Source organism: Candidozyma duobushaemuli, assembly GCF_002926085.2.
Source record: "Candidozyma duobushaemuli strain B09383 chromosome Unknown A_B09383, whole genome shotgun sequence".
NCBI lineage: Eukaryota > Fungi > Ascomycota > Pichiomycetes > Serinales > Metschnikowiaceae > Candidozyma > Candidozyma duobushaemuli.
In genome coordinates, this window is record NW_020289901.1 from 1,155,143 (window position 1) to 1,181,056 (window position 25,914).

At 45.8% G+C, this 25,914-nt stretch overlaps 11 protein-coding genes and 1 non-coding gene across 12 annotated transcripts; 7 read left to right on the forward strand and 5 right to left on the reverse strand. All coding sequences in view use genetic code 12, as the record gives it.

The window, feature by feature from the left end:
* Positions 1-135: 135 nt before the first annotated feature.
* On the forward strand, positions 136-6,916 carry UGT51C1 (Ugt51c1p; the record flags this gene model as incomplete). Its single annotated transcript, XM_025479097.1, has 2 exons — positions 136-5,098; positions 5,544-6,916. The coding sequence occupies 2 exons, from the start codon at positions 136-138 to the stop codon at positions 6,914-6,916; spliced, it is 6,336 nt and encodes a 2,111-aa protein (XP_025338570.1).
* A 294-nt stretch (positions 6,917-7,210) lies between these two features.
* Positions 7,211-8,086, forward strand: CXQ87_000523 (uncharacterized protein; the record flags this gene model as incomplete). Its single annotated transcript, XM_025479098.1, has 1 exon — positions 7,211-8,086. One exon carries the CDS (start codon positions 7,211-7,213, stop codon positions 8,084-8,086), a length of 876 nt encoding a protein of 291 aa, XP_025338571.1.
* A 151-nt stretch (positions 8,087-8,237) lies between these two features.
* ZCF29 (Zcf29p) lies at positions 8,238-10,897 on the reverse strand (the record flags this gene model as incomplete). Its single annotated transcript, XM_025479099.1, has 2 exons — positions 8,238-10,107; positions 10,155-10,897. 2 exons carry the CDS (start codon positions 10,895-10,897, stop codon positions 8,238-8,240), a joined length of 2,613 nt encoding a protein of 870 aa, XP_025338572.1.
* A 1,995-nt stretch (positions 10,898-12,892) lies between these two features.
* Positions 12,893-13,657, forward strand: CXQ87_000525 (uncharacterized protein; the record flags this gene model as incomplete). Its single annotated transcript, XM_025479100.1, has 1 exon — positions 12,893-13,657. One exon carries the CDS (start codon positions 12,893-12,895, stop codon positions 13,655-13,657), a length of 765 nt encoding a protein of 254 aa, XP_025338573.1.
* A 92-nt stretch (positions 13,658-13,749) lies between these two features.
* CXQ87_000526 (glucose-induced degradation complex subunit) lies at positions 13,750-15,084 on the forward strand (the record flags this gene model as incomplete). Its single annotated transcript, XM_025479101.1, has 1 exon — positions 13,750-15,084. One exon carries the CDS (start codon positions 13,750-13,752, stop codon positions 15,082-15,084), a length of 1,335 nt encoding a protein of 444 aa, XP_025338574.1.
* Positions 15,085-15,125: 41 nt separating this feature from the next.
* On the reverse strand, positions 15,126-16,769 carry PDI1 (protein disulfide isomerase; the record flags this gene model as incomplete). Its single annotated transcript, XM_025479102.1, has 1 exon — positions 15,126-16,769. One exon carries the CDS (start codon positions 16,767-16,769, stop codon positions 15,126-15,128), a length of 1,644 nt encoding a protein of 547 aa, XP_025338575.1.
* Positions 16,770-17,355: 586 nt separating this feature from the next.
* Positions 17,356-18,039, reverse strand: CXQ87_000528 (uncharacterized protein; the record flags this gene model as incomplete). The annotated part of the gene is made up of 1 exon (XM_025479103.1): positions 17,356-18,039. One exon carries the CDS (start codon positions 18,037-18,039, stop codon positions 17,356-17,358), a length of 684 nt encoding a protein of 227 aa, XP_025338576.1.
* Positions 18,040-19,137: 1,098 nt separating this feature from the next.
* On the forward strand, positions 19,138-20,507 carry CXQ87_000529 (uncharacterized protein; the record flags this gene model as incomplete). The annotated part of the gene is made up of 2 exons (XM_025479104.1): positions 19,138-20,111; positions 20,135-20,507. 2 exons carry the CDS (start codon positions 19,138-19,140, stop codon positions 20,505-20,507), a joined length of 1,347 nt encoding a protein of 448 aa, XP_025338577.1.
* Positions 20,508-21,028: 521 nt separating this feature from the next.
* Positions 21,029-22,684, reverse strand: CXQ87_000530 (uncharacterized protein; the record flags this gene model as incomplete). The annotated part of the gene is made up of 1 exon (XM_025479105.1): positions 21,029-22,684. The coding sequence occupies one exon, from the start codon at positions 22,682-22,684 to the stop codon at positions 21,029-21,031; it is 1,656 nt and encodes a 551-aa protein (XP_025338578.1).
* A 1,362-nt stretch (positions 22,685-24,046) lies between these two features.
* Positions 24,047-24,120, forward strand: CXQ87_000531. The gene has a single exon. It is a non-coding gene; the product is annotated as a tRNA-Ile (tRNA).
* Positions 24,121-24,181: 61 nt separating this feature from the next.
* FGR10 (Fgr10p) lies at positions 24,182-25,177 on the forward strand (the record flags this gene model as incomplete). Its single annotated transcript, XM_025479106.1, has 1 exon — positions 24,182-25,177. The coding sequence occupies one exon, from the start codon at positions 24,182-24,184 to the stop codon at positions 25,175-25,177; it is 996 nt and encodes a 331-aa protein (XP_025338579.1).
* A 64-nt stretch (positions 25,178-25,241) lies between these two features.
* On the reverse strand, positions 25,242-25,712 carry RPL24A (60S ribosomal protein eL24; the record flags this gene model as incomplete). The annotated part of the gene is made up of 1 exon (XM_025479107.1): positions 25,242-25,712. One exon carries the CDS (start codon positions 25,710-25,712, stop codon positions 25,242-25,244), a length of 471 nt encoding a protein of 156 aa, XP_025338580.1.
* Between the last annotated feature and the right edge of the window lie 202 nt (positions 25,713-25,914).

Genomic DNA, 25,914 nt, shown 5'->3' on the forward strand with positions numbered 1-25,914 from the left:
CCTCACGCACCACAGAACCGGAGTGCACGCGCTCCAAACCTGGCTCTATTGTACTTCCAACTAGATACATGACATATAGAATCACAGCATCACTCAATTTAATATTGCAACTCTCCCTTATCTATTCGAAGCCCCATGTCTAAGGATTCCAAAGCTCGTCGCGAGCGGAAAGTCTTATCCAAGTTGGGCCTTGAAGAGAAGCTCTCGAAACTTGGCATCGAAGAGAAGCATGAATATCTCCAGAATTACCTCCCATTATACCGCAAGTTATCTGGAGCTGTGATCCCACCACTTCAATCATCATTGGCGTACATCAATGGAGGTTGTTTCCCAGATGGCGACAGCAGCGATGGACTGGCCGATCCAGATAAGTTCATTGATGCTGAGGATGGTGGAGACGAGCTGAAAAAGAGGGATATCTCAATTGCGGATGACGAGGACAATTACGATGCTGCCCAGCCATTGGGCGAAGACCATGCCTCCAATCTGTTCCTTAACACATTGACCATGGCAAACGTGTATGCTGGTGTTGGATCCCTCAAGAACTTGAAAAATCTCATCGGCGACATTTCCAATCCGAGCTGGCTCGATCACAAGGGAGGTCGCCTCATTGGATACTCGATGCTTAGCAGCAGTGAGTCCGAAGATGAGTCCGAAGACGAAAAGCCTGAGTCCGACGTTGACTCAAAGTACAAGCTTGAGGAGACCAGACCGTCAAAGTCCCAGTCTCCAGAGAAAACAGCCTCACCAACAAAAACACTGTCCAGCACACATGTGCCTACAAAGACTTCAGGGACCACGACCCTGCCCACCGCATCAAGCACAATGCTGCAAACAGCAGCTCCCACACAATCGGATGCAGAATCTGAGGATATGGTAAGCGGTGCAACTCCCAGTGCCAGTAACCCGCTTGTCCTCGATCGTGTGCTCACCCTTGACACTTCTCCTAAAGACTCCAATGAGGCTTTTGAAGCTGGTTTGGAACCCGAGGTCCCTGTGGATGGTACTCTTGGGCCCGAGGTGGCCGACTCTTCGTTCAAAATCCCACCCAAAGAAGAGTGGTCTGCATGGCAGCATTCTGTCATGGAGAACATGAACATCACACCGCTAAAGGAAGTGGTTTTGATCAAGTTTAAAGACAAAAAATCAGCAGATACCGAATCAGAGAAAAATGCGAGGCAGCGGTTGACATGGCTTCTAGGTACAAGGTCACAAGATGCCTTTGACTTGAACAACACAGACATATTCCACGCTAACTTCGATGCATGGCTTATCAAGGATGTACTTTTGCAAGGACAAGCGTTCCTTACAAGAGACGCTTTCTGCTTCTACTCATTACTACCTGGTACAACAGATCACAATCCTAATCAACAGGAAAATCCAGACTTGACCCTCTTCCAAGGCACGCTTGGAATGAAGGTCGGCGAGGGTATTCTTTTGTCAAACACGCATAGATTCTGGGCAGTGCTCAGACCCGAGACATTGAGTCTCTACACATCTCCAACGGATATGTATTTCCCTGACAAGGTTGTTGATCTCCGCAATGCGCTTTACTGTGAGCTCTCAAGGGAGCCTCCGAACCCAACTAGTCCACCTGGCGGAACCTCTGACGGCTTGGCCTCTCCAAGAAGCAGAATCTCCAGTGCTCGCGACTCATCCTACCTCTCGACCAACAGCAGCATGCCAACTTCCCAGCCAGAATCAGAGACCTCAAGTATCAACGAGGCTGACTTGGAGGAAGCCACCGAGGAAATGTCGACAGGGGTTTGGTTCAAAGTCGTTTGTACCAAAAAGACTTATCGGTTCCAAACCGGAAGCTTGTTTGCGGCACGTCACTGGTACAACAGCATCACTAAGGCCATTTTTCAACTCCATAATTGTAATGCCCGCAGGGAAGTGTTGCACAAGATCCCGTTTGATCAAGTCGTTGAATTCCAAAAGAACTTTGTTTTGGCGGACTCAGGGGGAGATGCTACTGAGGATAACGAAACTCCTGTATCATTCTCGGTGAAGTATCTTTCGCCTCATGAACAACAAGGTTCTAAGTTGATGCGTAAGATCCACAATACAAACCCATCACCTTATGAAACCATTCATTTTGTGTTGTTTCATATGGGCAATGATTTTGTTGAAATGTTCAGCCGCTTGCATGAGGAATTCCAGGCTCAAAAACATACACTCAATTTAAATCAACGCATGAAACGCAGAGCCAAAAAGGTGTTTCATGATGATACATCCGATGAAGAACTGCGATCCACAGTTTTCACGACACTTCAGCCTGAATTTGCGTCTGGTGTTTCACTTGTCGATAGAGTTGCTAAGGTTAACGAGCACATCATTCAGCATAGGATGAACGAGCAATCGCATTCCAGCTTTGTTTCTGATGAAGAAATCTCAGCTTGCGAAGGTAACGAACGTATACGAAGCATGGCAAAGCTTCTTGGCATCAACAAACAAGTCTTTTCGAGACACGGTTCGGAACAAAGCAGTACCTCGAGTCTACGAACCCCACCAACCATTTCATCTGTCTGGGGAGATGCCGACAAGGTGCCTCCAGAGATGAACCCCATTCTGGATGACGGTGTGATTCTTCAGTTTCCCAAGCCATTCTCGCTCAGTACTTTGAAAAATCTCAAGTTGAACATGATCACAACCAAGAGAAATTTTAACGATGTTGAACAACGATTGCTTGCCATCACTCAGTCAAGAAAGAGACCCTACTCGCATAGCGTGGGTGAGCTCTCGGTGACGGATTCGTATAAGGATTTCACCGATAGCTTTTCTGACCCTGATGACGGCACTGGAGCGAAGCATAAAGATGAGACTAACAAGAAAAGTAAATTTGGGTCCCTTAAGAAGAAGATCAAGACTGTATCTAGCATGGGCGGTGTTTGGTCAGCACATCCAGACCATTACGTCAAGTTTGATGATGACGACAAGTTCTTCGTCACAAATTCCGAGGAAAGAGACGTTAGTGAGAAGCGTTTCAGGAAGCATTTTTCGCTCAACTCAGAGAGCAGGTTAATCGCAACTTATTATTGTCATTTGAAACGTTCAATTCCGGTCTATGGCAAGCTTTACCTTGGAAGTGACAAGCTATGCTTCCGATCATTGATTCCAGGTATATCCACCAAGATGATTTTACCTCTAAAGGACGTTGAGACCTGTGCGAGTGAGGGAGGCTTCAAATATTCAGGCCTTCGGATTACAATGCTGGGAATGGAGTCATTGATAATGGAGTTCGGTTCCCAAAAGAGTCGTGATGACTGCTCCCACATGGTATTGAACCAGCTTGAAATAATACATGGTGACGAGTCTTGGGCACCAAAAGCTCACGAATGGGGCCACGCCGGTCAATACAGAGATGCGCTGCAAAAAGAGCCTCTCGAAAGGCTTACAAAGAATCAACTGCGAGAGCATGATATTGCGCTAGCGAAGGCTAGGGTAAGGATCGCAAGACTCAGGCATTTGGAAGACAGAATAAGCACAGCATCTGGAATTGAGTTTCCGCTCATATTTGAAGACTCCTTATTTTACTTCACTGAAGTCAAGCCTGCAAAGTCTTATAACATTACCTTGTTGACCATTGGGTCTAGAGGAGACGTTCAGCCATACATCGCCTTGGGCAAGGGGCTTTTGAAGGAAGGCCATACTGTGACAATTGCCACTCATTCTGAATTCAAAGAGTGGATTGAGAAGCATAACTTGAAATTCAAGGAGATAGCAGGAAACCCAGCGGAACTCATGTCCTTGATGGTTACTCATGGCTCGATGTCTGTTGGATTCATCAAAGAAGCCAGCTCTAAGTTCCGTAATTGGATCACTGAATTGCTTGACACTAGTTGGGAAGCATGCCAAGGGGCAGATCTTCTTATTGAGAGTCCCTCAGCTATGGGTGGTCTTCATATTGCAGAAGCTTTGGGCATTGCCTACATGAGAGCTTTCACAATGCCTTGGACTCGTACAAAGGCATACCCACACGCATTCATTGTCCCAGATTCCAAACGAGGAGGCTCGTATAATCTTTTGACCCATGTCATGTTTGAAAATGTGTTTTGGAAAGGTATCTCGAGTCAAGTTAACAAGTGGAGAGTCGAGAAGTTGGGCCTCGCAAAAACAAGTTTGGCCAAAATGCAGCAGTACAAGGTTCCCTTCCTTTACAACATTTCTCCATCGATGTTCCCACCATCAGTGGATTTCCCCGAGTGGGTGAAAGTCACGGGATACTGGTTTTTGGATGAAGGAGATTCCTCCTACAAACCTCCTCAAGAATTAGTTGACTTCATCGACGGTGCTGAGAAAAACAAGCAAAAAATTGTTTACATTGGATTTGGCTCAATTGTTGTCAATGACGCTAAAAGTTTGACTAAGGCAGTCATTGAGGCCGTTGAAAATCTGGGAGTGAGGTGCATCTTGAACAAGGGTTGGTCCGATCGGTTGAGTAAAGATAAAGGGGAGATTGAAGTGGAACTTCCTCCTCTGATTTACGATTGTGGGCCTATTCCTCATGACTGGCTCTTCCCAAAGGTTGATGCTGCAGTGCATCACGGTGGATCGGGTACAACGGGAGCGACATTGAGAAGTGGCACGCCTACTATCATCAAGCCCTTCTTTGGTGATCAATTCTTCTACGCTTCACGAGTGGAGGATTTGGGAGTCGGCCTCTCACTTAAAACATTGAATGCCAAGTCGCTCACGAAGGCGCTTAAGCTGATTACTAGGGAATCAAAGTACTTGGAGAAGGCGAAAGCTGTTTCTCACTCCATGGAGCATGAAACAGGAGTTCTCACTGCAATTGATGCAATTTATTCCGAACTTGCCTATTCGAAGTCCTTGATGCTTACCATCAGATACAACACCGAAGCCCGCAGAGACGATAGATCTGGTGCACAGACACCTAATATCGCAGAGGAAGACTACTTCATGCATGATGAAGGCGGCTCATCAGATGACGATGATGATAGTAATCTAAGCGACGAGAGTGACGAGGTGGACGAGTACAGCGATGAGGAGTCTGAAACTGTGAAAAGTGCGCTAGATGACGCAGCATCTGCTGTTGGCAGCAAGGCGGAGAAAATTAAAGACACCTCGACCAGCCGTAAGTCAGCGAACAATACAGCGGCTGCGAAATCTTAGGTGCTAACTGTGGATCACTGCTTAAAGATACATATATAGTTATGACGAGGCAAAAAGGCTTTCAAACAAAAAAGCTCTATCACGAAATTGACGAAAACATACAAATTCGCGTATTTGAAATATAACCTGAAAATGTGATCTTGATAAGACAACAGAATACGTCAACCGTGAGTCACGTGAAATAGTACAAGGTGAGTAATACAGGAATACATTGTCTGGGTTCATGCCAAAAGGTGATTCATAGTAACTTACCAGATATAAATCGTTTAACCCCAGATTGCAGATTTCTGGCTGCACTATACAACCAAAAGAGCTCTGTTGCAATTTTGCAATAGCCGTCAATCAAAAAGCTCATCAACACACAGCTACATCTTGAATCTGCAACATGAAAAATTCGATCTTCAAAGATGTCACGGAGGAACACCGGAAGACAAATTCATATGCTGCCATGGTTCCAGGACAAACAATTGTTGAAATTCCAGAATATGAGCTAGAGTGTGGAGAAACTCTCTTCAATTTCCCGGTTGCTTACAAAACCTGGGGTAGACTCAACAAGGATAAGGACAATGTCTTGCTAATCAACCATGCACTCACCGGATCGTCGGATGTCCAGGATTGGTGGGGGCCCCTTTTAGGCACTGGTCTTACGTTTGATCCCTCTAGATTTTTCATTATTTGCATCAACTTCTTAGGGTCACCATACGGCTCTTGTTCACCAGTAACTATTGAGAAAGCCACAGGAAAGCCATATGGACCGCTTTTCCCCTTGGTTACTGTGAAAGACGATCTCGGCATTCAAAAGCTTATTTTAGACTCCTTGGGAGTGGAAAAGATTGCATGCGTCATTGGTGGGTCAATGGGTGGCATGGCTGCGCTTGAATATTCCTCAACGTATAACGGTACCGGCTACGTGAAAACTGTGATTGCACTTGCCACTGCAGCTAGAGCTAGTGCCTGGTGTATTTCATGGAATGAGACTCAAAGGCAGTGTATTTTCAGTGATCCTTTCTACGACGATGGTTACTACTTCGAAAACCCAAAAGGGTCGAAACCAGATGGTGGACTTAGTGCCGCAAGAATGGCTGCGCTACTCACCTATAGGTCCAGAAACTCGTTCGAAACAAGATTTGGCCGCAAGTTGCCTTCACAACAGGTTCGGGAGCCGCCCAAAGTCGACATTAGATTACCAAAGAATAAGGACGAGGAGAATTGGCTCATTCATAATGAAGGATCTCGTAGATCGAGATCTTCCTCTAGCACCTCGTTAGCCTCTGACAAACCTCAAACATATTTCACGGCACAGTCTTATTTGAGATATCAAGGAGACAAGTTTGTCAAGCGTTTCGATGCCAATTGCTACATATCAATCAGCAGGAAGCTCGACACACATGATATCACAAGAGGAAAAATCGAAGCAGATGATGGAGAAAATGATCCGTTGCCTAAGTACTTGGAAACTTTACTGGCACCACATCTAATCATTGGCATTCAATCAGATGGTCTCTTTACCTACGGCGAACAACAGCTCTTGGGTGCACACATCCCTCAAAATATTTTGAAAAGGTTGGACTCACCAGAAGGCCACGACGCTTTCCTCCTCGACTTTGAAATCATTGATAAATACTGCCGCGAGTTTTTAAACAATCAGCTCCCAGAATACTTCGATGATGCCTCCGGAAAGGTGGAGGTTTTTGAAAACTGGGCTGATCATGTGGTATCTGTTGACAATGAAGGAGAATCCGTTTTTGGAGAAGCAGAAAAGAATATCACCAATTGGTAATCTCTCAAATATTTAGCATTTAGAATCAAATACACTCCAATGTTGCGAAAATACGTGGATGACATATACATTAGATACTCAATAAAGGAGCAGAAGAACTTTAAGGTATAGCAAAAAATAGAGAAACGCATTAAAAAAAAAAAAAAAAAAAAAAAAAAAAAAAAAAAAACCTGTCCTGTCAATTGATCGATACCTCCATCGTTTTGTGGGGTTGAGGTTATCACTAGTACTGCGAGATACTCATCGCACTGCACATCGGCAGCATCGAGTAAGATCGTTACAAGGGTTCATCTTATGCTTAAATTTACAAAGGTCAACAATCCCACACATGGCATCACTGGAAATGAGGCAGTTGTAACCGTTAGTATTGTTGCCAAGTCACAATTAGTTGACCCAACTCATCTACTCAGAACATCCTTCTACTATGAGACGACGGATTTCAATGGACTAGACAAACTTCTACAAGAAGCAAACGGTGCATCAATATGGATTCAATTGACCAAAGGTGGCTCTACACTTACATTTGACTCTACAAAAAAGGACCTTTGCGACCTACGCTTGACTAAGGACGACTTTTTTCACAACAACTACATCTACCGATATTTGAAATTCAAGGAACACAAACCAGTCAAACAGTCCGTTCACACTGAGACTTATTTCACTGCCACTGCTTCATATCCTACACCAAAACAGTTCAAGTACGGAAAAGATCTCAGCGTGCTCATAGAAAGAGTATTTTCTGGTGCATCAATCAAGGTTTCACTGAATAGAGATCTCCAATCTCTCGCAAATTTTCGGAACAATAATGATGTCTTATCAGGGAATATTTCACCCATGTCTGACTTGAGACCTCTTGCTAAAGATCCATCATTAGAGCCACATGACTTTTACGAATACTGGAGTCTCCTTCACATGAATAAGGTTCCTTACATCGAACCTAGTGAGTATGAAAGAGTAACCAGTATATATGAAGTGCCATACCGTGATGATTTTAAAAACAGTGAAGAAGTCGGCAATGATCTTTATTTAATGTTGATTAAAAATGTTCACCCAGAAGTGCTTCAACTGATTCTCCAACATCAGGACGTATTATCCGTCCTTTACAATCGAGGCATAGATACTGGGCTTATCACAAAACTTTCAAATGGAATCTACAAATGGGAGAACTAAGTGGAGAAATATTTAACTATGTACAAAGTTGCCCACTACAGACAGACTATGAGGGATCTTCTCATAACGGCATGCATTAATAAAACTGGGCGTAATCGTAAAAGCGTCAAATAATAAATATAATTATTGGATTGATCTCTTCATTGAGATCTCACGGAACCAGCCTGATGATCTCTTCAAGATTTTGCGAGTCAAGAAAGTTCATGCTTTCGGGTGCATTATCACCATTAATTTCGATTGGATCAACTGTGGTGTCCCAGTTCTCGAATATAAGGTGATCAAACGTACCCAAACCATAGTCAATATCCATTGATGGCGGTGTACGACCATAGACATTGCGGCTGCTTCTTTGAGGTTTTTCGGTCATCATCTGCAACCAAAGATTGTCAATATCTTGCGATTGATACGGCATGTTCATGCAATCGTCAGGTCCAACCGAAGGGTTTCTGGTTACAAAACCGTTAGATGACGGAATCGCATCAGGTGCTGTCTGAGCGCTGTAGTCTGAATTGACAGTCGATCCACTCATAACTGGAGGATTCAGCTGCTCGATTGTTGGCTCCATATCTTGGTCCTTAGGATTATTCACGCGATCCAAAGATCCTTGCAAGATCTTATTTAGATCTTCAAGCATATCGTTTGAAAACTTGGTATAACACTCCTTACCCTTACACCAATTGAGGTAAAAATCGGTGCCATTGAAAGTCTGTCTTAAGGCCTTCTGAGCCTTGACGCATCTCCAACTGTAGTAGTATCTACTACTCAATTTTGTCAATGTATCAGTGATGACTCGCAAGCATTTAAAGGCCAAGTTGTAGGTTTTTTGAATGAGTTCATATCGAAGCTTATAATCAGGATCAGTCATTAAACTGCTATTGTGGGTAGGAAGCGTTTCGAAGAAAAGTACAGAGAATCTTGCTCTGGCCATAATTGACAGAATGACGATTAAGCACTTGTGTACAAGCGACTGGAAACCCGGGGTGATCGCGAGATCAGTTGTGCCCTCGAAATAGGAACTGCTTTTTTCGACATAGTCTTCATAAAACGGCATCATGTTGTAGACAGCTACCACCATCACCTTCTTCAAATAGAAGTAGGCTAAATCAAAATTGTTCATGCTCTCGTAGTAGTTGAAAAAATGGAAGTTCACTCCAAGAAAGAAGAAATTTGCCTGGAAATATATCTTGGTTTTCATTGCATTGGCTCTTCTTTCAGCAAGTGAACACTCCAGATTCAAATTCAAGCTGACATCCGTCAAATCCTTGATAAAGTCGACTTCCATGTCATTCAACCTGTTTGTAAGTTGCGACATCGGAATTGGTTGCACATTGACGATAGCCTGAACAATGTTTATCAATGGCTCATAGCCGAGTTCTAGTCTTGAAAATGCCTCGATGACGGCCAACTCGGACTCCATATTCCTAAGATTCTCGTTGCCTGGTTTGTGGTATGGTGGCTTAGTGTCAAACAGACCCTTGGATATGCAAATCGGAGTTCCATTGGCAATAGCGCCGTTCAAATCAAAAATAATTAAGTAGTTCCAAATCTTGCGGCAGAGATTATTAGTACGTTCGTCTCTCACGATCTGGTCAAAATGATCCGGATCGCGATGCATACCCAAACTGATGGCCATGTTGATCAACAATGCTGTGAAGGATTGTGAATGAGAGTCTTCCGGGACCTCTCCATTTTCGGGCGAATACATGTAATATAGCTTGATGTACAAGGCCAATTGCAAGATGGGGAGGGTACAGTAACGCAAGAAGCTGAATTGATGCAAGCAGGACTCGGCGATTTCAAGAATATCAATGTCAATAGGGTTATGCATCAAGTACTTTTCGATTTGAGCTTCTGGTGTTGGACAATTCGAGTTGAATTTGGCGTCATTCTCTGCTTCAATATTGGAGAACAAAGTCAAGTAGGCAAACCGGAGAAAAATAAGAAGCATACCTAGCTGAGGAAAGTCTGTCTTTTTCTCGACATTGACTTTTTCAATTTTTTCATGTGTATAGCTTCTGGGCCTAGGATGCGTTCCATGTGCTCGAGGAAGTCAAACTCATCAACAAACGGGAAGAAGAGTGCCACACGGTCAAAGAATCTATCAAGTAAGAGCCAAATCACCTTCCTCGTGGGTAGAATAAGTTCGATCTTATCGAGCAATTGCAAAGAAGAGTCAATGCCACCCTCGTAGTAGGTGAGCCCTACGGCTTTTGCTCTGTCATTGATCTTCAGCTTGATGCGCAGCCTGTCCTCCGGAGTGGAGCGTAGCGAATCTTTAAGAGACATGTCATTGAACGCGTCACTTCTGAAAATCTTTTCCTTGAAAAGCTTGTCAGACGGTTGCATGTCACCTTGCTCCTGTTCCTTTAAGAATTGACGCTTCATCTGCACGTTTCTGTGCTGGTACGCCAACATGCCGTTAATGGCATTGTCAATTTTGATCAACGCAATCCAGCTGAGCGGACCATAATGACGAGGCAGGCCAACGCAATGGTTGAAGAAGGGCACGTAGCGGTCGTGGAAGGAGAACTCCTCTGTCTCGGAGGCGTATGGGTGGTAGCCGACCAAGTACGATAGGTCGTTGACGCCGCCGCTCCAAATTTGGGACGAATCGCTTGTTTTTGAAAGTTTCACGGAATTCTCTAGTATGGAGATCTTGCGCTTGAGCATTTCCAATTCCGTGTGGACATTAGCTGGCGCGTTGGCGGGAGCCTCTGAGCGGTATAGCAGCTCGTCCAGCAGGTTATGGTTGTTGGAAGCCGAGCGAGTCTGTTGCAAACCCGGCCTGTTGTTCTTGTAGAAGCCATTCATGATGGTTTCGGCGTAGGCCTCCGAAGAGTGTTTGACAGGCGGCGGCCCATCGTACTCGCAATGGGGTTGTTGTACTTGATGCAGGTGCTGCAAGGATTGCCCTTATCACACTTTGTCTTGCGCCGTTTGCAAAAAGTGCAAACGGACGAGTGTCTCAGGCGCCGTTGGGGCATTGGGGAGGAAGCCTGGGGTAGATGAAAGATGGAGGGAAGAGGCCGTATGGAGGCAGAAATCAGCGCGCTAATATGGGTCCTGCGGTCCTGCTCACGCAGGACCCAGATGGTGTGAATAAGTACTCGCCGGGAGGGCATGACGAGAAAGCGGCACGGCGCTCTTTAGAAAATTCAGCCTACCGAGCCACCGAGGCTCCGATAGGCCATTGAGGCAGGTCAGCGTAAATATGGAAGCATGCAGCAGGGCATTCAGGCATCCCCCTAGCGTGGGAATCACAATGGTTCTTGGCCGTTGGTGGGATAGGTCAGTGTTCTTTGCAGCCTGCCTGCGCGGACCTTACACCATCGAGGGTGGTTCCAGTGTGCGCTTTTGGTGCAGACGGAGGGTGGAGGAGGCAATTACGAAAGCTTGTGCTAGGGGGAGGCGAAGCGACTGACCAATCCAGAACGTAATGGCCCCTGTGTTTTCCTTTCTTTTGTGGATGATGACTCACCGAACTCGGGCCCACAACAATGGTTTTGGTCTGTCTACGACGCTGCTTAGGTAAGCGCACCGCAGAGCGGCTTTCCTGTGCCCCAAGCCTCCCAGCCCCAGTGGATCTCGCGAACTAATGCACTGTACCCATGCGGGCTCGGGGTCTGATGGCGTGAGACTTTTACCTTTTTGGCTGCCGTACTGGTACCAGAACGTGAGAAAAAATGCACCCTTCCAGCCCGAAAGGGTTTCGCAGACGTCCAGACTGTCCACCTGTGCCGCGCCAATTCAGATCTCGCAAGATCCATGAAACCACACCCAAGGAATAGCCTAAACCGTATTACAATAGTCTTCTCTGAGTCCGATCGCGGATCCGATGTCATCACGTCTGCCACTTTCGGAAACGGTTTTTTCTTTTTTTAGCCTCCCAGGCCTGATGTGGCGATCGCCTTTGTTGACTCGACAGGAGGGGCCGGCTCGTAAATAGAATGAGGCCTCCCAAGCCTGTACCGCCAACGCCCGCTACGTTTGTTTGGCAAGCCTGGGCCCGCACCACTCCAGCTAGGCTTTCCTATTTCATTTTGCCACCGCCTGCGAAATTCCTTCTGCAAGCCGCTCACGCCGCGCGGCTTCCTCGTTCAGCGGGCCGTTATCTGAGCGGCTCTAGTCAACTTTGACAGGCCCCTTTGACAATTCGCCTTTTGCAACATGGCAGCATTTGCAATTCGTAATTCTATTTTTCTGGCTTAGAGTGGGCCTTGTCGAGCATGCCGCTGCCCGGCTCGTCAACTCTCTTACCCCATCCGCCAAAGCCTTGCGAAAGCTAGAAGTATGGCTCGGGGCACATGGTGAAAACGCCGTTGCTAACATGGCTGCTTTCTTACACAAAACGGCTCCCCTCGTGGAGACGGCTGCATCGCTGCGTCTGACAAACAAAAAGTAAAAATAAGTCCCGCCGGCTGTTTCTTATCGTTCCTTTCGTCCTGTGGCATGTCTGACAAATACCACCAAAAAGTCCTGTGGGAACATTGGCTGGATTCATTCCCTGTCATCCATTTCGCTCACCTCTCTGCGTATTACCACTGAGGTGCATCTGTGGTGGGTGCCGTGGCAGTCTATTTTTATCATGGCGGCCTTATCTTGTGGCGGATCTGATATCCAGCGTGCTCCTGGAACTACCCCCCTTTTCTTTCCATCAACCACAAGAAGTCGGCTCCGCCCGTTGTCGATGCTTCCACACACCCTTTTGTTTTTCCATGCATCGTTTGGTGGTGGCCTGAGGCACGGGTGCGGGCTCACTCTCCCCCATATTCTTCTCTACACTCTTTCCTCTCTCCTCCATTAAGCATGTCTCACGACTTCCAGCTCCAGCTCATCCGCAAGACCTTGGAAGACTTGGGTCATGCGCCTGTGGCGGACATGCTAGCCAAGCGCTTGGCTGCAAATAACGATTCCTCGTCCACGTCCGACCTGTGGGGCAAGTCTGTTGCTGGCGACTACTCACACCCCCAATCCCAGGCCATTCTGTCTTCGCTTACCGAATTGGTCAGCGATGGTGACTACGAAGGCGCAATTCGTGCTTTTGACAGCTGCCACGATGAGTTTGATTTTGCCAACTCCCGTATTCAGTTGTCTGCTTCCCAAAAGGCCTTGTGCGTCTACTTGGTACACCGCTTTGCATTCTTGGAAAAAATTGTCCTCAAGTCGTTTGGCCAATTGCAAGAAACCCCAGAAGCTCTAATAAATCTTTTGCAGAACGAAGTGACAAACGCCTACAATGCTGTGGATTTGACCGCCGCAAGTGCCGAGGCACCCAACATCGCCTCGTTCTTGTCTCGTGAGAAGGAGGCGTCACTCCTTCTTGCTTTGGTTTTACAGACTCCTTCTCCAGAAAATCTAGAAGCTCATCTTTTCGATCCCAAGGTCGCCTTGACGGAATCTCATGCCTCGCAAGCTCGCCTTGCTCTCGAGCCCTCGGCGTTCCTCAATCGCTTGAGAAACGTACTTTCCCACTTCCTTCATACCATATTGTCGGCTGGATCCAACGATAAGTCCCACTCCTCTGCCCAATGGAGCTATCATGACATTCCCCCAATTGCCTTGACAGCTTGATCCGCAGTGCTACTTTACACAATTTGCTGAGATCACTTTATTACTTGCCTCCTCGCACAGAGCCCTACTTCACAGATAACTTACCAATTTCAATGGTTCTCCCCTCGCCGCTTAATGACGTGAGCAGAGATGACCTCCCGATCCATTTACTTCATACTTTAACAGATCACACGGATGAAGTCTGGTTCACAAAGTTTTCCCCTCTGGGCCGCTTCTTAGCTACAGGCTCTCTAGATGGGACCTGCAATATCTATGACGTTCAGAACGGGTTTGCTCAGATTGCAGAATTGGACGCTAACGCCGAGGACCAAGAAAGTGTCTTCGCCAGCGGAACTCATAAGCCTGCTCTAGATAAGAAGAAGGGAATCATCTACTTCTGTTGGGAGCCTCATGAGAGATACATCGTCACTTGCTGTCTTGACACTGTAATCAGAGTCTGGCATGTGGAGAACATTACGCAAAGCAAGAGAATTACTAGATCCATGGACGACACCAAACTCACTTCCCTTCTTTGTTGCTTCACACTTGGCGAGCGCATGCGTACATGGCCATGTGAATTCATGCCATACAAGAAAAGTGCCACCCCACATTTCATCGTGGGATCTCCTGATAAAGTCCTCAAAGTGTTCACGGTCGAAGGAACTGAGGTGCTCGACTTTTACAGTGATGCCGACGAATGGCTGGCCGTCCTTGACGAGGAATCCACCCAGCAATCAGCACAGAACTTACCCGGAATTACGGGGAGTTATATTCGCTCAGATCCTGACATTTCTGGATCGTCAGCCACCGGGAACGATACAACCGCTAATGCTGCCTCTGGAGGAGATGAAAAAAACTCCGATACGTCTCTGCAACAATTTCACCGTATCAACGACTTTGCTATTACGGCTAATGGGAAAGTGCTCATAACTGCAAACAATGATAAGCAGGTATTCTTTTACAAAATACCGGATTTATTCGATCCTGCTGCCACCACTTCTCGCATTGCTTCGCTAAGTCTCAATGGCAGATTGACTTCATGCACTGTGTCCGCTGATTTCAAATACATGTTATTGAGCATAGCTCCTGAAGAACTACAGCTTTGGGATATTTCTCCCTTGGAGCAATATCAAAGACCTTTCTTGAAGCAGAAGTTTGTTGGTCAAAGCCAGGCAACCTATATGGTAAGATCGTGTTTCGGTTATCTTAACGTTGCTGAAAACAAGGAAGAATTGATTCTTAGTGGTAGTGATGACGGCAATATCTACATTTGGAAGTTGGAAACTGGTCAGCTCGTGACAAGAATCAGGGGACACCATGGGCTTTGTAACTCTGTGGACTGGAATAGATTTTATAAGCCCGTTGGCCAAGGCAAAGACTACGGCATGCTTTGGAGTTCAGTGGGTGACGATAAACTCGTCAAGATCTGGGGTCCTAAGGCTTCATAAACTATCGGAGTTGTATTTAGACATCAAAAAAGCACTATAACTTACAATTCGTCGTGCTCAGCAGCCTCCTCGACGACTTCCTCTTCCTCGCCATCGTCTTCGACGATCTGCTTCTCAGCTCTCAACTTCTCTCCATCGACACCCAAACCATTCTTCTTAATGTAAGCAATAAAACTTTCCAAGTCTCTGCCATCAGTGTAGAGACGGTGTTCTCTGAGACCCGTCTTTGGGTCAACCTTGCCATTAGCTGGGTAGAAAAGAAGAGTTGGGTAACCCTCAATTGGAATAGGAGTGTCAACATCGTTCAAGGTGTGGTCGATGTGTGCAATGACAACCTCGGAATCGTCATTCTTGGAACCGTAGATGTCGGCCAATTCTTCCCAGATTGGAGCCAACTTCTTACAGTGACCACACCATGGGGCGTAGTACTTGACAAAAATATCCTTGGAGTTGTCCTTGAGGATGTCCTCGTAGTTGTGAGAGACCAATTTGACAACGGCCTGGCTTGCGATCTCCTCCTCAGAAGGCAATGGCTCTGACTTGATGATTGGATCAACCTTACCGGCCAAAAAGTCCTCAACGAACTTCTTGATGTCGTCAGTGGATGGGTTAGGGTTCTCGGTTTGGTCAATACCGTACTTTCTGCTGTTGGAGTTATCCTGAATAGCGAACAATGGAACTATCTCTGGGTTCATGTTCAAGATCTCAGCATGACGGCCGTATTGAGAAGCATCCAAACCAACAAAGTTGATCTTGCCAGCATACTTCTTACCCAACTCGGTGAAGAACTTGTCGACAGCAGCTCTCTCGTCAATGTGGGAGTAGAAGTAGTAGCCCAATGGCAAAGAAGAGGTCATGTAGGTCAAGTAGGTGTCTCTGTTGATGTCACCAAAGTATGGAACCTTGGCGTTGACAGAGAACTCTTCCAAAGAGGACTTGTTCACTTCACCGGAGAAAACTCTGACATCGTCCAACTCATTAGGGTGAATGACCAAGTAGGCTGGCTCCTTTAAGCCAGACAACTTGGCACTGACGGCCTTGTCAAGCTTGGCAATCTGGGCGTCGTCCTCGATAGAGAAAAATGACATGGACTTTCTCTTCTCGTTGGCCAACTCACCGAAGGTCTCGTTATGAGAGGAGAACTTCTTCTGCAACTTAGATGGGAAAACCTGAACAATGAATGGCTGGTTCTCGGCCTTGGAGGCGGCAACAAAAGCGTCGGCGTCCTCGACCAATTGCACAGGAGGAAGCGACTGCTTCACCATGTAGTTGACAATTCCGTCCGCGTCACGAGGACCGTCGTAGTCGTCAGGCTGCTGGAATGGGCCTCTCATAACCTTCATGGTTGGGTAGCCTCTGATCTCGTGCTTGTGACACAATTCTTCCTGCTCGGTACAGTCGACCTGTGCCAACTTGATGTTAGGGTAGGACTCGTTCAAGATGTCAGCGGCCTTCGAGAATTCAGGACCCAAGATCTTACAGTAGCCACACCATGGAGCGAAAAACTCTGTCAACACCAAAGGGTTTTCCTCGAGGAATCCCTTGAACTCCTTCTCGGTCAACTTGACGACAGCGGAGTCTGGATCAGCAGCAGCCTGTCCATCAGCGGGGCCACCAGCTGAAACCATGGACACAGAGGCGAGCAATGCCGCAACAGCGGTAGTTGAGAACTTCCAAAACTTCATTTTCAAGTGGTTATGTTGTCACAAAAAAAAAAAGTGATGTAAAGGGAAAAGATAAGTAACGCACTTGACAGCGATCTTACAAATATATTTCGCAGCTGCCTTCTTGACACCGTGTGCCCAACCAGTCACGTGTCGCGACCAACAGTTTCGCGTCTCTACAGGTTCATAAGCTGCAAAGAAGCGCAAAGAAGGCTCCATATATCTCGGAAATCTATGATAAATAAAGAGTCGTAGTTGGAGCGTCTTCGAACTTCGATTTGTAAGAGTCAGTTCAGACAAATGAGGTGGTTTTCATATTGAGCAAACTTCGTCTGTTCCGCACTAATCTACAAGGGCAGGTTACCGATAGCTCCAGATCAAGCAGATTCGCAGCCACTTAAAGATACGGACCAAGACCGAAGCATAAAAGCCAAAAATAAATATATTGGAATCTAAAGAGAGGGCGGAATATTGTTGCAATGATGCAGCCGACTGTTCTTTGGGCAGATTCATTCCAGGCATCAATTGCATGAACTGCATCGGTTGGTACTCTGTATATTCATAAATACAGTAAATACCGTTGCAGAGTTGAGAATCGGCGGCTGTTTTAGTTGAGGCCAAAAAATTGTGTCCAGTTTGCCCAGCTGTCCATCTCAGTATCGTAAATGTACGCCATAGAGTGTCTCAAAGACGACTGTAAGTACTGTGGGTGGTAGTCGTAAATGAACATGACGAATGCCCACACAAGCACGGCAAAATACTTCCACGACTTGTTGTAGATCTTTGCCTTAAAGCGCTTGGTCTGAGTTTCTGTCAAATCCTTCCACAAGACATCCTCGCCTCTAATTCTCAAGCTTGGTTGGCGACAATTCAAAAGAAGATCCAAAAGAATCTTGCCCAACGCCAAAGTCACTCTCGAGTAACAGTATAATGTAATCTGATGGGTGATACCGGGGTTGAAGGCTCCAAAATGCTGCGAGTATACCACCCATCCGCCAAGTGCACCAGCAACGAACTTGATGAGACCAATATTATCACCCATGAGTTTGTCTTGCTTCAAGAAGCTGACCAAGGTTTTGTATATGAAGGCGAAGGTGGCTAGAACGATGGTGTGCTGCTTGGTTGCGTTCAAGACCTGCTTGAGACGAGGGGCCAAGGGTCCAGAGCGGTATAGCAAGTTGATAACCAAAGCATGGGAGAACCTTAGTTTACCACCATACACTATACCATTACGTGACGATCTGACGGCCTCAAGCACGGGCCTGTAAAGTGGATTTGTGAATATCGACATCGATAGGCAGTTTCAGCAAAGGTGTTTATTTTGAGACGTGGGGAAATCGGATGATGCTGCAGACTGTGCTATTGGAGTGCTGTGAGATTGATTGGCTCTTTCACACCTCGCTCTTAAGGTATTTTAGAAAAGAACTGGTAAAGTTGAAAAAAAGCCTGTCACTACTCAGCGAGTGGGTATGGACGTTTTTTGTGGAGTAATTTTACGTGCACACAATGGGGGACCCGAAAAGGCTGGTGAGGGTGTCCCAGATTTAGCCGAGGGATCGGGGCAAAGGAAGTATACAAATATTTAGCTGAGAACTGCTGAATTCCAAAATATATTTCGAATCCGGTAAATCCGGCATCCCGAGAATGCCACAGCTCAACTATGAATTTTATGGGTCCTTACGCCGTAATTTTACCCCAAGGTCCACTGCCGCGAACCTCTAGTTGGTTGCAAAGAAAAAAGCCCAAGACTGCCCCACAAGCACAATTACATAAACATAGAGAAAAAATTTTTTTTACAACATTTGTTTTAACGAGCCCTGTATGGTTGGAAAATGCAGAACTTCAATCGTATAAACAAACACAGCGACAGGGTCCAATTCAGAGAGCTGCAAGAAATTTATACCTTTTACTTCCACGGCGTCTTCGCAGTCACTGGCGCGACATGGGCAAATTTCCCAGACTTAGAGTTTCCTGCCGTCTCTAGGTCTGGCATTCGTGCGAAAAATCCATAATTTTTTTTTTCGTTTTGTTCACCTCGGCTACTATCATTCACTGAGTTTCCTAGTTGGTCATCTTGATTTACCACTGATAACCTACCCCGATCCCAACGATTTGTCCCTTCGACAGTTTTTTTAGTGTGCAATTCACCAATCAGGCACACGTTATTTTCAGCGACATTCGAAGTTTCTGTCACTGCGTTTAATTTTTTTTTTTTTTTTTTTTCCATTCAGGTGCCAGTCCAGTTTTTTCACAGGTCTTATAGGGCTCACCGAACAAAAAAATAGGGAAAAGCAGTCATCTAGCATACCTTCAATCAACCGCCTTTAATTGCCGGCTTCCCTAAACCTTGACCAGATCTCGTCATTAATCATCAAATCAGGTGGTCAAGATGTCATACGCTAACGTTGCCGCTAATGGCTCCAGTCCAAAACCTGACCAGGCCTCAGAAACTTCCCATACTTCGTCGACTTCTCCTTCTGTCTCCAACTCCGATGTGGTCGCTGTGGAATCGGAAAAGCCTTCTGATACTACCACTCAGGAAGAGCAGGCCGCTCCCGCTCCGAAGAAAGAAAAGAAGTCTTTAGCTCCCGCTCCTGTTCCAACGAAATCTGTTTGGGGTGCCTCTGCCGCTAGCGATTCAGCTGCTGTGGATGAACACAAGTGGCCGACTCCTGACAAAGCCCCTGTTCTTCTGCCTGTGGCTCAACCTGCCAACAAGGCTGCCACCAAGTTCATCAAACCTAACAAATGGGTGCCAATCAACGCCAAAGTGGTTTTGCCATCGCCTAGGTCTCAAAACGTTGGTACTGGTGGCCAGCAGAAATCTAAGAGAAAGAATAAGGCCAACCGCAAGAAGGCTGCTGGGTCTGATTCGCCCTCTCAGGACGACTCTATCAAGACTGAGAAGAAGAAGGACGATGAGGAGCTCGACCAGGAGGCTCTAAAAGATGTCACCGGTCACGATCTCGAAGGCGCCGCTCAAGGCTACTCACAAGATAGAAAGAGGTATAGCACTGGTGCTGCCCAGGCCTCCGGTCAACAGGGCCAAAAACCTAACAGAAAGTTCAGCCCTCAGGGTGTGCCAGTCCAAAACGGCAAACCACCCCAGCAGAACCGTCAACAACAAAATAGCTACTACAATCCTTACGGAAACAACCAGGGCTACAACAACTTCAATGGTCAGAGGCAGTACAGATCTGGCAACCCCGGCCAGTACAGAAGAAACAACAGCTCTGGTAACATCCAAAATGCATACCCAAATGGTTACCGTGGCCCTATGGGCATGCCATTTGTGCCTCACATTCCCCACCATCCTATGCCTCAGGGCATGATCCCAGGCTTGCCTTATGGCGCCCCATGCCAGTTCAAATTCCTCCTCCTATAAGCCCTAAACAGGAGCCTCTGCAAGCATTGACTCAACAGGTTGATTACTACTTCTCTCTTGAAAACTTGCTCAGAGACATTTTCTTGAGAAAAAACATGGGTACCGAAGGTTGGATTGATTTGGACTTGATCCTTAGCTTCAAAAGAGTCAAGATCATCACAAATGGTATTCTGAACGCATTTGAGGTCACTGATGAGGAGCAAAGGGCCGAATTGTTGGACCAGACCATTTTGGCTGCCGTCCAGAGATGTAAGAATGTTGAGCTTGGATATTTGAATGGCAAGGATAGCAACAACGCCACCGCCACCGAGGTCCAGTTGAGAGTAAAGAGCAACTTTGAGCAGTGGTTGTTACCCGACAACGTTCAGTTGTAAGTTTGATTCAAGACCACTTCTGGCACTCGCCAATGAGCACACTTTCCTTTAGTTGCCACAGTTCTTGCACCCTTCTGCATATTTATTTCATCCTCCTCGACTCGTTCAGCATGTACATAAAAGGACCATCAGGGCAATTTGCAATCTGTTTATTCCTGTCACTTGACCGATGTGACTGGCATTGCCATTCTTCTGCAATTTAACAACTTCGGATATAACAGTGGAGCAGTTACCTAGTATCCTATATTCAAAAGGTACTTGCAGCATGCCTTTGCGGCATGCTTTCAAGTTTTGTTACCCAAGTTGAGATTTATGAAAAGACAAAAAAAAAAAAAAAAATGAAAAAAAATGAAAAAAAAATGAAAGAATTTTATTAGCATCCAGTTGACTGTCCCCGTTTGATAACCAGCTGTCCTTCAGTCTAGATTTCAAACATCCTTTTTTTTTGTTTCGACAACTTTTTTGTTTTTGTTTTACGTGATGTCAGCAGTCAGTAATTATATTTAGTTTCTATATTAATCTCACGCTGTTGTCGAATCTGAAAATTCGTTGAACTTCTCCTCGGGCGCCTTTGGATGAACGTCTAGACTCTTGATGATAAAGTCTTCTGCGACGGCACCATCGAGGTACTCCAAATCCTCTTTGGGAATAAATAAAGGCCAGATATACTTGGCACATAATGCGAAGAACACCAAAACGGCCGGAAACCCGATTGCACCTTTTGTCAATGTAATGGCAATTTCAGCACCTCCAGCAATGAGTTGCAAAACGAGATAAATATAAAACCATTTACGCTTCTCCTTCGGGATTGCATGCATGGCCTTGAAGTATTCAGGACAGTGTGGATCATGAATAATGTACTGTTCATCCAAGAAAATGAATCTTATTCTGTTGACAATGATATTGCCATGTAAGCCATTTATACCCATGATGAAGAAGAGTCCCGCCAAAATTGCTTGGGGAATGAGATTCAATACAACAAGGAAGGGTCCACTCATCAACACAAAGGTAGCGGCTCCTTGAGCGGTGTTGGTGAAGCGCTGCTCCACAACCGAAACTGGCTGGCCGGTTTCGAAGTCCTCAACTACTAATGAGGCAGTGTGGAGGGGTGCTTGTGGAATCAATCCGTTGGGTGCTGGAATTCCTATGAGACCAGAAATTCCTGTTGTTAGTCCTAGGAGCATAAAGTCCCAATGAAATGATGCTGGTTTTTTCAAAGGAAAGTCTTTCAGTTGACACATCAATGATGAGACATTGTGATCGAAGTAGAACAAGAAAGTAAGCAATAGCGCAAAAGGTAGAGCCAAAAACATATCACCCACAGAAATATTCTCGTTGGGCCAGAAATGTATAAACCAGCCATGCGCTCTACCAAGCGCAGCACTATCATTTGTGGGCTGGAATGCTCTAGTAGTCGGTAGACGAGCAAGATCGACATTGTCCAACCAGCCACCAAAATGAATAAAACCAGTGAAGAAGATGACGGCCAAGGGTACACCGTAGTCAACAAAAATCTTTCTAATTGGAGGCTTGAAATAGTGAAGGGTCGAGCCAAAAATTGAGGAGCCGAGGCCAAAGATGACCATGAGAAGGGCAATCATTACCGAGCAAAATCCTGAAGCTGCTCCCATATCGGTGAATTGATTACTCAATATGGCCACGGCCTTTTGACAATAAATGACACAGATAAAGAATCCAAAGACCTCGCAAGAGAAGTTAGAAATGATCTTCAAGTATGTCACCCAGTTGAGGATTGCGATGATGAAGTGCATCACCATAGACCAAAGGTAAATCCAACACATGAATGGAAAATATGGAGTGTCTCTGTCCTTTAATATATCGTAAACCGTGTAGCTGAAGATAGCGATCGGTCCTGTTACACCCACGATACACAATGGTTGACCGGAAAATAGACCGAACACCACTCCGGCGATTGCCGAACTCAATAGCACCTCGTTTACACCATAAGCGTTGTCGGTTCTATCGAACATATCCTGGGCAAAGGCTATAGCCGGTAGGATATTGGTGAAGAAGACGAAAACCACGGAGGGTATCACCCTGTAGTTGTAGGCATCTTTGAAATCGGAGACATACACCCTAGCACGAGCCTTAATATCGTTGAAGATGCCTCGACCTAAATGGGGATTTCGTAATCGAAATGTCATCTTGGAAGACATCTATTGGAATCTATAATGAGCAAAATAGAGAGTCGAGGCACAGTGGAAGCATTTGGGCACCGGTTGATAAATAGGAAGCGCTGCAGGTGGTGTCACCCTCCCTTTGTGTTTTGCTTTCCCAACTTAGGAATCGAGCGGGTTCGAGGCTCTAATCTACCTTCGATGTGGCGTTAGACAGAAAGGAGATTTCTCAAGCTTTATTTCTTGAGAGCTTAATCTGTCGCAACGTGCGTGGAAGGGTTATTACTCGTATCGTTAGCTCGTACGGACTGCGTATTGAAGCCAGGAGATTGCGCCTGCCCTGGACTTGACTATAGGGACTTTCGCAAATTGATGTTCCTTTACATCCTCAATTTTTTTTCTTACTCAATTATTACAACGGATCTGAGTGAAACTCGCAGAATCATGTCAGATTCGTAAGTGACCGAAGTTCATCCTGGCAACTTTGTGTCATAAATGAACGAACGGCGCATTTTGGGGTCAAAAGCGCGAGATATGGGTCATCTAGCCGTTAGAGGTAGAGCATTTAAGTATATGCCTGTACATCATGCCCCCTTAATTTGGATATGAAGAACGGTCCAAACTCCGAGTCTAACGGTGTAAGATCTCGATTTTGAGCTATACGTCAGACTGGTACACAGAATTCTCCATCATTGCCCCAAAAAGTAATATTTCATTCAAGAACTATTAGTTTACTTATCTTCTTGCCATCTAACATAGCAAGCAGCGGTGATAGGAACTTGTTTCATGTTCCTTACCTTCTCGTCCTTACAGGATAACTTCCGAGAACCTGCGGACAACATCTAAGTATTTGCCTTTTGACCAATCTATATCAACTTTTCTCAAATCTCCGCTTGGACCCTTCTACTCTATCTTTCTTTTTGCCTTTTTTTTTATTTTTGCTTCTCTAAAACGTTAATTTGGGATGTTTTAGTAACACCGGTGGGGTGTCTGGGTTTTTTATTCTGAGAGGTCTGGGTTTTTCCAGAAATCAGCTTGTGCGATTTATATTACCTAATTTAGCGTCCTCTCTGTTATGGTTCGTCTGTGGGATCTCTTTTAGCGGTTGGTCTTAACCCTAAGTTATACTTGTGTATTGTACTAAGCTAAGTAACCGCTAACCTTCTAACAACTTGGGGAAGAACGTCCCCATTTTATATTGCAATTAACCCCTTTCGTAAATGGTGTTTCAGACTGCTGGCATCGTAAAGGGATGTTTCAGACTGCCGATCTGTTTCAGGCTGCTGATCTTGTTTGACTTGGCGTTTCAGAACTTCGTAAGTTTCATCTTCACGTGGTCTGTATCTCGTGACCGTCGTTCGTTGCCTTAACACTCATCATATCCATGACACTCTCAGAGTTGGTCCCTTGGCCCAGTTGGTTAAGGCGTGGTGCTAATAACGCCAAGATCAGCAGTTCGATCCTGCTAGGGACCACTTTCTTTTTTTGATTTTCAGTACTTTCGAACACCCTTGAAACCGGTATCTTGTCTGGGTCATGTCCTTTTTGGTGGCTCACGTTGGCGCCGGAAACCACTCTCCGTCTTCGAACGATCGATATAAAAAGCTACTCAAGTCGGCTCTTCGCACCAACTCATTTGTCCAATGCTGCTCCATTATCGAGAAGTCACCTCTAACTAACACCGGCTATGGCTCTGCTCTTGACAGATTTGGTGATGCCTCCTGTGATTGCACTGTGTTGACTTCATCCGACCAAAAATATGAATCACTTTCACTAATTGGGATCGATGACAAGGAGTGCCCCACACTAGAGTCTCTCCACATAAAGGACAAAATCGAAGAGGAATTTCAGAATTCGAAAAGCCTTGGACTACTGAAGCCCTCAATGTTAAACTATCAGCATATTAGAGATGTCTACGGAACAGATGGAGGCTCGACATTGATTCTGCCTGCTGCAAAATTGTTATATGACAAATTCAAAAGCCTACCGGTTGCACCTCCACAGTCAGTGCAAGATACCGTTGGAGTCATTCACTTTGAGAGACACCTTTCACTATCTACATCCTCCGGTGGCACTTTCTTGAAGTTTCCGGGACGAGTCAGCTGTGCCGGCGTTTATGGGGCTGGTTTGGCAGTAGCTGGAGATGAAAGCATTCGTATCAGTTGCTTGTGTAGTGGTAATGGCGACGATATCATCAAGATGAGATTGGCTGGATTTGTTGCAGACGTTCTCCTACGATGTGCCCAATCTGATGAATGGCAAGACTTCCTGGCAGTCATGGTGCAGAGCATTGTTAACCATAGCGAATCGACGCAATTGTCAGGGCTCAGTGATAAGCACGAAGCCATTGTCTACGCTGGTGTCATTGCAATCGTTCAGCACGGGACACGAACGACTTTGGCTTTCTGCCACAGTACAGAGTCATTTTACTTTGGTTTTATCGATAGTACTGGGAATCGAGAAATTGTCCTAAGCACCCAACCCGATGAATCTCGAGTTGGCCACTTCGTGGGCGGACAATACAAACTTTGAGCATCTACATCTTGACGGTCTTTATGAAACCGTATGTATTAGCATTTAAGTTACAGAGTTAAACTTAACGAGAGGTAGCGTGGACCTTCTGGAAAGCACCCTTCTGCTGGGCCTTAGAGAACTTACCCTGAGCACCCTGAGCAGCGGACTTGGCGTTCTGCTCCTTTCTCTCAGTCTTTCTGAGCTTGGCAGCCTCCTTGGCCTTCTTCAATCTCTCCTCTCTGGTGGCCTTTCTCTCAGCTGGCTTCTGGTTTCTCTTCTCCTTGATCTGCTCCAAAGAAGCACCGACAATAGGTCTCTGGTGCTTGACAGTTCTTCTGGTTCTCTTCTTGGAAGTCTCCTCAGAGATACCCTTCTTGTGGTGTCTTCTGTACAAGACGGTCCAAGCAACTCTTCTTGGGTTCTTTCTCTGTTGGAACAAAGAAGCAGACTTAGAGGACTGGAATCTGAAAATCTTAGAGTCACCTCTGACAAACAAGGTACCTCTACCTGGGTAAATCTTGGAACCCGAGAAGGAGTCGATTTCGATCTTCATTTTTCTGGCCTGTTAGTATAAAGCTTTTTGGTTGTGTTTTGATATAGCTCTTGCTGGAGGCACAAATTGACAGCAATTAGGACTTTGGATTCTTAAGTTTGGGTATTGCAAACGGGTGTCTGCCGACTTGAACTATAACAAATTTCTTTATCGGTACGTACCAAGTCTATGGTTAAGTGGAAAAGAGAATGAGAATAGAGAA